This window comes from Cyprinodon variegatus, unplaced genomic scaffold (assembly GCF_000732505.1).
Source record: "Cyprinodon variegatus isolate N-32 unplaced genomic scaffold, C_variegatus-1.0 Scaffold72, whole genome shotgun sequence".
Classification (NCBI taxonomy): Eukaryota; Metazoa; Chordata; class Actinopteri; order Cyprinodontiformes; family Cyprinodontidae; genus Cyprinodon; species Cyprinodon variegatus.
The window spans coordinates 699,586-713,654 of NW_015150525.1; the positions used below are offsets into that span (position 1 = coordinate 699,586).

General features: G+C 41.3%; 1 protein-coding gene across 3 annotated transcripts in view; it reads right to left on the reverse strand.

Moving 5' to 3' along the window:
- The window catches only part of foxp4 (forkhead box P4), a 138,062-nt gene that overhangs the window by 26,759 nt on the left and 97,234 nt on the right, over positions 1–14,069 (reverse strand). The window contains exons 5-8 of one of the 3 annotated variants that reach the window (XM_015372451.1): positions 13,135–13,272; positions 6,997–7,132; positions 1,020–1,221; positions 542–640 (exon numbers count right to left, since the gene is read on the reverse strand). In XM_015372451.1, coding sequence (XP_015227937.1) covers positions 542–640; positions 1,020–1,221; positions 6,997–7,132; positions 13,135–13,272 — 575 coding nt within the window. Of the gene's footprint in view, positions 1–541; positions 641–1,019; positions 1,222–6,996; positions 7,136–13,134; positions 13,273–14,069 lie in introns of all 3 variants that reach the window. The other 2 variants (XM_015372450.1, XM_015372452.1) reach the window with 2 other exon arrangements.

A 14,069-nucleotide genomic window follows, 5' to 3' on the forward strand; every position in this document is an offset into this window, starting at 1 on the left:
AGTACACATATTGAGAAAAGGCCAATTCTTACAAAGGTTAGCAAACATTATGATACAAAAACTGGCAATCTCAAGTGCACCACCTATTGGCTCGGAGGAGTTAAATCTCCTTTAAATAATCTACTTTAACATTTCTAAACAAATGTGCAAAAAAAGTTAGAAACTGTTCTGAATTAATTAGATCTAAAAATGTATATTTATTTCCAAAGGTAGTTATTTAGCAAAAAAAAAAAAATTAATACCAACACTTAGTCATAGCTACTGTCTTTGGGCTCCAAACCTGTGGTTAGCACACTGCCTTGCTCTCTCTCCTGATTGCATGTGCTGAAATTATTCATGAGAGTCAAGTCCTAACCCTTGAGTCTAAGTCAAGTCTCAATTCTAAGCCTTGAATAGGCCATCTCTGCTCTCTAAACATAAGGGCCAACGTTTTCTCTGAAATTGATGCCAAAGTGCTGAAGCTGACCCTTCAGAAGTGCGTCTTTCTGTTCCGTGGTTGCCTGCTGGTGTGCATGTGTGTGTATATGTGATGGTTACTCACTGGCTGCTGGGAGGCTGGCTGCCTTTGGAGTAAAGGGGGACATGGTCATCTCCGCTGTCTGCCTTGGTGAAGGAGGATATCCACTCAAACAGTCTGGCTCTTAAAGATGAAGACAAGCCTGTGAGCGGCCAACACAGCCAGGCAGTGTGTGTGGTACAAAAAAAAACCCCTCTAATGTCTGACAATACTGACTGATGGCCTAAAGCAGCGTATACTCCTAAGATCTTCTGTCTCCTGTAAGGGTATAACTGTCAGAACACACTGAACCCAACATGCATCTACGCCCTAGTGTTTTCCTTTTGTTTTGATGTTATTCATGTTAGTGTGTCAGCTTGACTGCAGCTGTATTATCACCCCCCAAAAAGAGGAGTAGGATAGTTTGAATGAGAAATAGAAAAGAGAAGATCAGAGCACACAAAGGCAAATACTAAAAGCGCAGCTATTGGAAAAAAATAAATTCCCCTTAAGCACCCCTGACCTGTCTCTCTTTGGGGTGTGGCTCTGTCCGTTGGGCAGGCTGTGCAGAGGAATGTGAGCACTGGCAGCTTTGGGGAAGGCTGAGGTAGAATTAGAACTGTTGGTGCTCAAGTCCAGGCCCTCGGCCTGTTTAAGGGCGTCCTCAGCGGTCGGCACTCCGGACACCTCCTTCCACAGTTGCTGGAGGTCTGATGGACACATTGCTGGAAAAAAAGAGGTCACACAGTTAATTTAGCAACTTGATGGTTCATTTCATGAAAAAACATGATGATTAACTCTGATTCTAATAGAACTGAAAGACAGAGGGATGGCGAATAAACCAAAGCTGCAAAGAAGACAAACCAAACCAGTCTTATGCACTGGAAAAAAATCAACATCTAGATAATTTAATAGATAGACCCCATAATTTAATAGATATATATTTTTTTCTTAAAATAAGTGCATTTTTTTCTTGAATTAAGGGGGTGAGGTAGACACGTTGCCAATGGAACAAGACAATTTACATTTAAAATAAGAAAAAACTATTTAATTGTCTTATTTCAAGCGTATATTATCTAATGACCTTATTTTAATAGTAAAAATCCCCATTGCATTGGCAAATCATCTTATTTACCTACTCAAATTAAGGGTAAATACACTTAATTTAATACATTTTTACTTATTTCTATAGTTCCTGTCTTAGGAAGTCAGAATTCTGCCAAAATTGCACAACTTATAAATGTATGAGTAGTTTTTTGTGGCTGGTAGCATAAGCATCATTAGACTGTTCACTCCAACAGTAGAATGCTGACTTCATATCAAACTTCATATCAAACAGCCATTTTTGACATAATGCTGGAATAAAAAAAAAACAACAACATCTAAAAGTAGTTGCAAACTGATTAGAATAGCAAATATCCCTGTTCAGCTTCCTCAATATAAACAGGGAAGCAAATGTTTAGCTTTGCTCTTAGAAAATTCCAAATATAACATTAATCATCTCAGAGCACATTGCTACTGCTTAGTCACTTAATTTAATGATATTGATTGTGGACATTAATATCTAAAGAGAAGCGTTATTTAACATTAAGACCCTGTAATTCAGTGAAAGGGGATTTTGCTGCGAGTTGCAGGGAGGTGGGCTGCCATTCGGCTGACGAAGGGCCATTTTGAATGGCTGCTACTGTATGAAGAAGATAGTACAGTCTCAAGAGGCAGATATTTCCTAAAAGTAGGCAATTCCACACAGTTATCTTTCTCGGGTTGGTTCTAAGTGACAAAAGCACATAAGCACAGAAAAAACAGGTCCATAAGTGAGTAGGAGAGAATCTAAAGAGGCATAAAAAGCAAGCAAGGAGCACACAGGAGCATGAACTCATGGTTGTAAAATATTGGAGGACTAGTCTTTCAGCTTCATGCTTAATTGTTCAAAATGCACGCAGAAAGAGGTTTATGTGCGTGTGTTTTAAATAAAGCTGCTCATATGAGTTTATATTACTCTTTTGCCATAATTCTAGCACCGAATTAGTGAGTGAAAAGTACACAGTTAAAGTGGGAGTTGCTAATAAGGACTCCATCAGCGCCACCATTTGTGTTAGAATGTGAGTGCACATTCTGAGGGCCTTCTGCTTGCAGCATTATTATTATTACTGGTCCATTTTGACAGTGAAGGAGAGACGCCTAAAATACAGCAGCCTTCTCCAATGGATTATTGCATGCACTCACTCACATATAATATGTACACACATACAGGGACCTCGCAGCAATCCAAATATTATGTCTGCTTTGTCTGCATTCTTCTCCGGCCCCCGCCAAAACAAAAGTTCTCACTCTGGAAAAATGAAGTGGTGCGAATGTGCAGACAGATTTGTGTGCGCACGTATGTGTGTGAATTATCCGAGAAACCAAACCAATCTGTGGAGACGATCAGAAAGTGTAAAGTGGTTCAAGATTGTTATGTTAGGAAGCCCGAACCACCGGAGTCTGTTCAATTAAAAATAAATATGGAACTTTGAAGAAAACAGATGGAAGGTAGTCTAGTGCCAAGTGTAAAATAAACAAAGCGTGTGAGGATACATTTGCAATCAAAAAATAAGAACTTTCTCCAACAATAAGCTGACAGGTCCAGATTCTACCCACTAACCCGTAACTATCCACGCCCTTTGAACAAATTACAACCACAGTTTGCAAACAGTTTCAGCCATCTTAATTTAGATTTTATCTGACCAACCAAACACCACTAAAGACATCATTATGAAATGATTCAAAGCTTTAATCACATTCTACATACATAAAGAAAACTGAAAAGTGTATTTCAGATGTACTTTTATTCAAGCCTCCAAATAATTACCATGTATACCTAACCTTTGCAGGCATTTCTATGTGTTGAGGTAATTCCTTGTCGAGCTCTTCTATACACATATTTTTTTTCACTTGGATTTAGGTTTAGAATTAACTTTTTAAACTTCAATTTATCTAGATTTAAATCATTAGTTGAAGGTGGGTTTCATGACCTCAGATACACATCTGGTCCTGTAATGTGAATATGTTATTCTTTAAGGATCACCTTGTACTTATCTCCATATATATCTCCTCATCTGCTATGCATAGCTTTGCTGTCCCAATGGAAAAAAAGCAGAGGAAACTCTGCAGCTCCTCCAGAGTAACTCTAGGCTGTTCATTTTTTAATGCCATCCCAGCCTGCATGTTTTGGTGGATGGTTATTCTGCTGTTAAATCGGTGGTGAAATACTCATTCTGTAACTTCCAGGATTAGCGCCCCTGAAGGCCACTGTCAGCACTGCACTGTCACCAAATAAAATATTCCACCACATAAACATTTCTTATGAGCATTAAGGGATACTAAAGTGAAACATTTCAGCATCCTTATATTCTTATTTTTCCACCTCTTTAGCTATCATGCTGTTTTAAATTGGGTAGGGGGAAAAAAAGGAAAAAACCTTTTAACTATCCGCCAGTTAAGCTTGACAGACAAGCTGTTTGGGAATTCTTACAAAGCTGGACACTCCACCCCTGCTTTCAAAGGTTGCTCTCTCTGTCTGCAGGGGCGGCAAGAGAAGATGTGTTTACCTGCCTGCAAGCAAATCTGGGGAGAGTCTGAAAAAGGGAGAGTCTAAAAAACTAGATTTCACTCCTATCTGCAAATAAGGAGGTAAATGTTTCTAAAAACATTGTGTAAGTGGAAACTACATCCATTAAATTTTAGCCTACTTTCAGCGTAATTCTGACGACTTTTAATGTAATCAGCTGTTGCTCTGAAAAGCACTGGACACAGCGATGTGAGAGGGAGACCAGATTTGCATTAAAGGACCAATATGCTCATTTTTAAAGGAATATCTTGGCCTAAATGTATTGTAGTGGTGATAAATCCCTTTGCGTTTTGGAATCTGATAGCAGACCAATTCGGACTTTTAACTCCTCTAGATGATTCAAACATCAGAGAATCAAAAATGTCTGATCTGCTAAATTGTTGGCTAACAACAACCATTGGCTTAGTTAGCACATGGGTTTAATGGGAGCTAAGACTGCTGAAAGTTGCGTTCTGGGTCACATGACCTATTCAGCAAAAGATCACTATTACACTATGAAGTTACATGGGTACATTTTTGAGAAGGGTAGCCAGCAATGAGCATAGATACTTAGCAAGTGATATATATATATATATATATATATATATATATATATTAGGGATGGGACGATTTATGAAAACCGTCAGAACCGTTCGGTTCGACTGTCTCGGTTCGGTTTGCGTGTGTTTCGTTCGGTTCATGCGCTGCTCCTTTTTCTCATAGGCGAAGCGTTTACACTCCAGAGCAGAAGGTGGCGGTACTGCGACCAAAGCCAACCACCAGTAGTAAACAAGAAGAAGAAGAAGCAAAGCAGCTTAGCCAGGTGTAGCAGGGAAAAAAATCAGTTGTTGTGGAGAATTGTGTCGGAATGGCGAGTGGGAAAGAACAGCAGTTGGAAGACGCGCCAGCAGCACTTTATAGATCTGCTGTATGGGAGCGCTTTGCATTTAGAGTGACCTACGATGACGGCGGAAAGAAAGTTGTGGATAAAAGTGCAACAGTGTGCAAGCATTGTGCAACACGTTTTGTTTACGCTAACAGCAACATGACCAACATGTCAGGCTAACCCCAAAATCCCTCATACTCCGTCAGCGCTCCACCCCGCTCAGCTCCAGACCGGCTGCGCAAAGCAAAGCCTACAGCCCCCGCTGTGGCTTCGTCCGCTCCCCTCTGAGTCCCTTGGAGATGGTAGAGGTCATGCGCGAGATGATTAAATTCAAAGCAGAAAAACATACGGAAATGATCCAGGGTTTCCGCGGATCATTTAAAATAATTAAGATCCATTATTTTTGGGGGGATTTTTTCATTAATTCCATAAATTTTTATGGGATTTCGGTGTAACAATCAACATGTATCGAACCGAACCGAAAACCGTGACCAGAAACTGTGAATCGAACCGAACCGTGGATTTTGTGAACCGTTCCACCCCTAAGATATATATATATATATATATATTGATGTGAAAAATCATTCAGTATATTTAAAATGAGATACAGGTTGCACAATGTTGCTATAGAGAATGCATTTTAAAATGAAACATCCCAACATCTTCTCCCCAACCTGTCTGTTGTGTTATTGGTTGCCATAATTTATGCTTGTTTATTGATGTTAAATCTGAAACAAAAAAATGATGTCTTCAAAGAGAAGCTGGAGATATTCAAAATGCAATCTTTAACAGGTTTTTTACTCTATGGACGACCATGTATCAATCATTGAATTTTTGGTAGTATAATGGACAGATAAATGGAGAATCTAATCTTGTTTTGGTCAGAGGTGGGTTTTCCTGGGACCTTTCATCTCATTAAAGTAATAAACATGAGCCTTAGCTGGACCCCTCATGGCACCCCATACTACCTATTCAGAGAAAACAACAGCTTTTGAGGCAGGGCCGCAGGGGTGTGTGTATTTATGCGTGCGTGTTTGTGTGTTTGTGAGCCATGGCTGGTCAGAGGAATGCTCTGGCTCACGCCTGGCTGAGCTGTCACAATGGACCAGCTCTTTCACACTGCAGGGAAATTCCAGTCTGATGCAGAGAGGGACCGAAAAGAAAGAGAAGGAGACGCCGAAGCCAAACGTTTGCAACTGCCTGAAAAATTGTTCTTTTTTAACAGGACAGTCCTCAAGTCTTACCCACTTATAAATATTTTTTTTTTGTACGAACGAATCCACTTGTCCTCTGGGGGACCTCTGGTTTGGAAATTAACTTTTCCAAATCTTCAATAATTTGGCGGTTTAACCTTGTTAGGTATGTGTGTGTGTTTCTTTTTGAGTGAATCCATGCGAGTCTGCATGAGGGGGGAAAAAGTGAAAGATCAAAAACAGAGGGAAGGAAATGGGTCTGTTTGGTCAACTCAGTCAGCGCTTTAGCAATGTTACGGCCACTTTAGAGCCCCTAAGGCATTCTCTGTGAGTGAGATAGCGCTCAAAAGTATGTGTGAAACATTGCCGCGCAAGCGCGCACACAATAACGGGGCAACACACACTTTTTCACCAAGGGCGGGCCAGCAGCAGTCAACATTTATCGCCCTGAAACTCTGCTGAGAAGTCGAAGGGACTGTGGGAGAAGTTCCATGTAGGAAAAAAAAACCAAAAAAAACCAAAAAAAAAAACAACAAAACAGTTGGCAAAAGAAAAGCAGAAAGATGATTTTCTTGTGTCTGGATAATCTCAAGCACCAAACACACATGCATGCACCTCTAAGCAGAGTGGCTTAGTGCCATATTTTACTTATTATCTAAATGAGTTCTTTCCATAAACCCACCATTCATGTGTCCTTTAATCTTTTATAGGCTGATTAACTAAACAGGCCGTACTGGGCACAGGCCCTGTGCCTGTGTTTACTTAGGCCCAAGTTTGTCAGGATGTGTCCTGTTGCAGGTTTTGTTTGGGTAATGCTCATGCCTGCACGTACCTTGCTGAAGAGACTGCATGGCGGCGGTGGGCTGCAGTGGAACCAGGCCTTGTCTCTGGAGGTTGAGGATGTGCTGCTGCTGAAGCTGCTGCATCTGGATCAGCTGCTGCTGGAAGGCCAGCTGCTTACTGCCGAGCTGCTGTCAGACAGGGAGAAGCGAAGGTCACAGGCTGTACACCAAAATTACTTACAATACCTTGAAAAAAGTATTCAAAACCCTTTTTTGCATTCAGTCTTTTCGTTTTATTTCAATGCAGAAAGCATTGTAGACTTTGACTGGACCATTCTGGCAAACAGCTATGGGTAACCTAGACTGTGTCCAACTTTTTGAAGAAGTGGAATGGGAGGTGGATATTTAAGTCATCAAGTTCCTCTCACGTGGAACCAGCTACTGTACCAGTTTTAGTCAGACACCCTGTCTACTTTTAAAACTAGGCTTAAAACTTTCCTTTTTGATGAAGCTTATAGTTATAGGGGCTTGGGTTATAATGAGCAATATCTATAGCTATGCTGCTATAGGCTTAGACTGCTGGAGGACATACAGTAGTAGCCATTCAACATTTCCCCACTTTCCTTGATGGGCCCTTGGCTGGTCCCCTACAATTCGTTTTTAAACATCAACCTTTGTACTAAAATATACTTTCTGTAATAATTTGTGGACATTAAGATCTAAAGAGAAGTGTCATCTCCTTGTCAGACTAATTCAGTGAAAAGGTGAAGTCAGAGTAAAAAAATATGCAAAGAGGGGGTCATTCCAGTGGCTGATAGTTGGAGGGAAGTGGGCTGCCATTCGGCTGGCGTTTGACTGTGAAGGGCCATTTTAAAAGGGTGCTACTGTAGGTCCTCTTTTTTCCCTCTGAAAACATTCTACCCCTATTCTCCAACTCTGCAGAATTTGCTCATTTAAATCCCAACTTAATGCTCTCTGTTTTTCTTATCATACCTTCATCAGGCCTGGTCCTGTCTGGGTGTGAGAACATCCTAGGGGAAGGTACTGTATCAGCTAGGCCGGTGCCATCAACAACTTTCATCATAGATCATTGAGTTGGGCCTGTTTTTTTTCAGCATTTAGTCCTGTTTCTCTCTTAGATATAACTATGGGCTCAGTTTTTACTGTGACTAACTAGATGTTCTCTCTTTCATCCTTTTTGACATGAAAAATTGACTCTGAGCTCATCTGCTGATATTTTGCTTTCCTAGACAGAGCCACCTGTGGAGCTAGGTTACAGTTACCTGTTCTAACATCAATGGATCAATGTGAGGTAGATTGGTCAAGGATCAGCAAGGGGAACAAAAATAAATAAAAAAGCAGCAGCCACTGGTTCCAGATTCCTCTGATATTTTAACCACTTTCTCACAATCAATGCTTCTATGTTCCTCTTGCATGTTTGATTCTGTCTCTTTGAACCCCCAGATGGCCGATAACACTGAGTCTGATTCTGCTGGAGGTTTCTTCCTGTTAAAAGGGAGCTTTCCCTGTCCACAGTCACTGCATGCATGCTTGGTGTGAGGGATTGCTGTAAGGTCAACGGTAAAATGTAAGGGAACGCTGACTCCAAATACTCATTCAGGAGAAGCAAATCCTGCAAAGGCAGTGACTGGATGCAGTCAGCAGATTTTCCTTGGGTAGAAAACTGAACCAACCTGTCTGTAAGATCTGACAGTATTGTCTCTGTAAAGTGCTTTAAGATGACATGTGTTTTGAATTGGACCTATATAAGCAAACTGAATTGAATTGATACACATTAATATTCCCTAATAACCCTCACTTTAGCAAACAGCCACAGATGTTGCCGTATTTGTAAGAGTTTTCTCTCATGTCGCTGTTATGCACTATGTTGTAAAAAAAATCTCATATCAGATAAAAGTCATAAAAATACATTAAGGTTTGCAGGTTTTTATGTCAAAAAAAATGCAAAATCAGTTAAGAGTTATGACTGTTTCCTGTTAAAACATGCTTTCAATAAGAAACATGTGGACTAATTTTCTGATTCTTTAAGACAAAGCGAGACATCATCACCTTTTACCAGAAAGAAAAAATGAGTATTTCAATCCAAGGAAGTTGAACTAAGATACGAGTATTAAAGGATTTTAAAATGACAGGGGAGAAGACTTCATGGAATTTGGTGATAAAGCCTGTGTATGAGTCGAGGTGATTAAATGCCCCCTTTCCTGCTGTGTCAGTCTGTAGCAGACCTGTACCGTTTGCCCCAACCATCACCCCAAGTTGACCCCACACCAGCTAAACCCCTAAGAGCGTTATACATTGTCACCCAGCGATAACTGGCGAGCTAAAAAAATAAATAAATATAACTTCTCATTGTGCCTGAAACAGAGTAGCAGCCTGGAAGTCTTTGAACAGAGAAGAACTCACAGGAAGGGCAAACAGGTCGTTTCCTCTCAGACTTGGTGCCCGGGGAGGAAAAGTGTGGTAGCGGTGTGTTTATGTGAGAGCTGGAGGTGGGCGGAGGACGACTACCAGCACCATATTCTTTGCATGGATAATTTAACGTCACAGTTTGATTTGTTGCACATCGACAGCATGTTTAAAGCCAACCTTGCCCTGCATGAGGACTCTATTCACCGAGAGCTCTAAACATTTGTTTGTTAAGGTGGAACTGAAATGATCCTGCAAATCCTAGTTTACACAGAGAAACTCCTACAGAAGGCTTTCATTTCTTCATATGTCGCTTCAGATGAGCTCATCTTTCTCACGATCCACCCAAAATCCTCTATAGTGGTTCCATTCATTTATTTATATTCATTGAATCTTCTTTTTTTCTATGAATTTCTTTCTTTCAATTTCTATGAATCGTTGCAGTTTTTTTCTGAGTGAGGTGATTAAGAAGAAGGTGTGAAGATCTAAAAAAGAAAACTACCAGCTAATGAACAAATTAGAGGTTATTTTCTTTATTAGTACTCTGAAAATAAGATTGTCTGATTTGTTTTTTTCTGTCACCACCAGAGATTTACTGTGCAGTACTTAGTGAATTATCACTTCAGGCAGGTATGATGATCTTTGTCATGCTAAGAAAAATTCAATCTTTTAAACTGAATTACTAGACTATTGTTGTCGAAATAAACTGTTGATCAGAAGGTCCTGGCAGATTAGATCTGTTTCATTCCTACATTTCTCTCTTTCTCTCTCCAAGGCCCTCATTTTCAAAGTTGTCTGTCCAACACCCCCCACCCCTCCTTCTCATTGTCTCCTGAGATATGGCCACAGTTCTTTAAAACACACACACCGAGCCGATGAACGTGTGTGTGTGCCTGGGCTCTGTTTACATTAGCTGTGGCTGAGTGGCCAAAGCTAGCGCAGTAACAGGCTGTCAATGTGATTTATGAGCACATCACACACTGTCTGAGCCTGCCAGTCACACAGAAGCATACATGTACGCACACACAAAGAGATGGACAACCCGCCGACACGCACATACCAAGGCACGCATCTTTTTGTGACGGTCAGAGTCACTTCATTAAGCTGACTTCTGACCAGTCCCAAATGCTCAGGCGACACACTCGGCGTGCACATACATCGTTTTCCTTTCAATGCATCGCTTCCACAAAGCCTTGGACTTGAAAAAGAAATTGCAGCTGAGAGCGAAAAGGGCAAAAAGTCATAGTCACTGATGTACAAACACTTCCAAAAGTTAGTGGGAGGAGTTTTTTCTTCTTTCCTTCATAGATTTGCTCCATCAGTTTTCCTCTTTGTTTGATTTACATCCAAGCTTGCTTGAGCTTAACCCGTTTACTGACCGTATACAGGACGTATGTGGCGGCTCCAAATTTGCAGCCTTAATAAGGCTACTGTCCATCAGCCCTACGGCTGTATAGGGCAGGCTAGATTATGGATTTAATTTCTGCTTTTCCAAGATCTTCATAATCTTTTTGGGTGTTTTTTTTTTTGTGAGCAGTTAACAGGTTAAGAGAGAAAGAAGCATAATAAATGTAAAACAACAAATAACGTATCGTAGCATCTATAGCGCACTGCATGTCAGAAGACGATTGATTATTGATGCGCAGTATGTCAGCAGCTCACACCCGGCGACCTCGGCCACATCAGCTACTCGCAGCTCTGCGGGGAGCCATATTCCCTCAGGTGTATGTGTGAAGCGTCACGCATCAAGCCTCTCACTCTCTGTCTGCGTGTAAGCGTGGCATTGTGACCAGCGTTTGCACTTGTCTCATTGTTACAGGACAAGCAACCTGAAAACTGGGACAGCGGAGGAGCATGGGGGGAGAACGGGAAAGCCATTCAGACACCCGCTCAACATGCGAGTCAACCACAACTGGTTTGCTTTGGTCACGGTTGAGTCGGTTGCCCGCTGTCAGCGAGGAGCATGTGGGCTGAGGTGGGGTGGGGGGGTGGGGGGCTCTGTCCACAGGGAGAGGAGGAGTACAAATATGAGGATGTGTTTCTTCTTCAATCTCTCAGAGGCTCTTTCTCTTGAAGTGTTTCCTGTTTCTTCTTAGTATCATCACCATAACATTACAATCACAATTAAACACATATATGATGTTACCGTTCTCTACCTTACAGGTGTTATTGGTTAATTATGTCTGAATGATCCAGATTCTCCTTTGTGTGTCACAGTTCAATACAATCAGTCTTAAGGGCTGGCTATACTTCTGCAGCAGTGTGTCGCAGTGAGCTTGTCGCAGATATGTCTGCGCTATGTTATTCCACGCCACAACGCAAGAGGGAGAATCATGAACTAGCTATGGGTCTAGATATGGCCGAGGCGGTGAGGAAGTGGGGGCAAGTTTTTGCGACAACGGAGGGACATGAGGGTGAAAAAGAGCGGTGATCCAGATGAAAAAAAGAGTCCCAGCGTTCTCGCGCACCTCACTCTTCTAGCGGGTCAAACTTCACAAGTTGTTTTCCGCAATTTCGGTCGTAAAAACAAAACAAGCCGGCCTCCTGTCTGTGGCAGCTACAATTTGGGAGAGGAGCAGCTGAGTGTCTGTGGAGGGAGCGGGGACGTCTTGAGCTGAGGTATTTCATTGCACTCATTGCACTGATTTTGTGCAGTATTTTTTGATGCAAGGCCTTTCAGAATCTATAACGTAGGGGCATTATTATTTGTCAGTGAATGATGTTTTAATAGGAATAGGTGGAGTACCACTTTTCTACTCCTTTATTTGCTGTTGCTTCTCAAATAAAATGCATAACGATATTACAGCTTTCATTGATAAATTTCAAATTTGAAACATTGCCTAGCCTGTAAGGTAAAAAACAAAAAAATGAACCAATTAAATGAATTGAATCGTGTCGTGGTGTATTCTTGAGTATCGAAAATAATCGAATCGTTGGGTCAGGAAATCGATACTGAATCGAATCGCCATGATGGGTGTGATTTACACCCCTATGTAGAACCAATGTAAATTTGGAGTTTTTGGAGAGGTGCACCAGAGTGTCTGCGGAGGGGGTGGGGCATATCTACGTGCGACACACATGAAGACGACCTGGTTTCTGAGCATAAACCAGCCTTAACTGTACCCCAGTAGCCTGGACTGCCACATAATCAGGACTCAGATCGTCAGCTAATCAGGAGTTTATGATACAAGAATTATGCATAATGCTGAATTGCTTCTCTGTAGCTTTAAGAGTAAAAATGCCGGTAGGAGTGTTTGTTTTCATATTTTCTAGACTGATTTGCAGCCTAGGACCACAGTGTCTGTTAAACCTGCAAGAGTTTGAGTAGTTTTGCATATTGTACCTGTGTGAGTCTGAGAATGTGTGAGAAAGCGAGAAAAAAAATGAAGCACTGGTCTATCTATAAAAATATATTTGGTAAGCTATTTTTTAGCTGCAGATGAAAAAACCTTATTAGGACAGCTACACAGCTGAAGAGGGTTGGTCACCTTTAGTTATCACTGATGTAGTGAGGAGTGAGGTCTAATGTGAATTAAAATCACATGGATGTGGAGAGGATCAGGCCTTAGGATTCATATCTGTGCTCCGACCAACATTAAAATAGAAAAAATTGGAGGAGAAGAACAGTAACCTACTGCATCTTTATTCCATATTTTCCATCCTTGTGCCCTTTTTTTCCTCCCTCTCTCACATTCACCACTCTACAGCATTTAAAGGCACTTCTCTCCTTCTGAGTGTGCTTGAGCTGAGTGAGAATTCACCTCTTTTGCCGCCTGCTTCCCGGCCTGCTGCTGCTGCTGTTGCTGCTGCTGCTGCTGCTGTTGCTGCTGCTGCTGCTGTTGCTGAGTCAGAAGCTGGAGATGCAACTGCTCCTGCTGCTTCTTGTAGTACTCCTGTAGCTATGGATAGGTGCAGAAAGGCAGGGAGAAGAGAATAGGAGGTGAGTGAGTCCAGACACACAATGAAGAAGCAAATAATCCACCAGAGTTGGAACAATCTCTAAACAAGGAGACTCAAATAGCAAAGATGCTTCGAGTTCCTCCGCTCATGATTGAAGACACAGCGTGTTGTTTTGGTGGTTTGTGGTTTATTGACAAAACCAGTAGCAACAAACAAAAGTAAAAAAAATGATCTGGGAGAGACGGCTGTGGTACTGGTCGCATGCAGGTGTTTAAGTGTGTCTGTGTGACCGCGCACATTAAGGTTAAATCTTTCTGATCACTCAGAGTTTCAGTGTTGTACCTGGAATACAAGAGGCAGACCATTCATATAAGTTGGCATGAAATGGATAACATTGAACACGTAAAGTCGCTGCCAAAAGTATTCACACTCACTTTAACGTCTTTTCCCACTACAGACCTCACTGATATTTACTGGGATGTTGTACGATTGGAAAACATGTTGGTGAGATTTTTATATTTTGTAATCATTCCAAGAACAGGCATCCTCTATATATTAAGAGCTCATATCCCCATTATTAAAGCTCTAACGAGCTTTTATATTCAACATGAGGATGTTTCTGCTGTTTAGAGAGAGGAGACCAGGCTTCTTCTATGTTGCTTTGCTTTGGAGCTTGTATTGATTGATGGATTGACTTAAAGGAATAGTACAACCAAAACATGATTAGCCCTCATTTTCTACTCACCCCCATGCTGAACAACACTCTGGAGTACTTTTTTGATATCTCAAATGCATC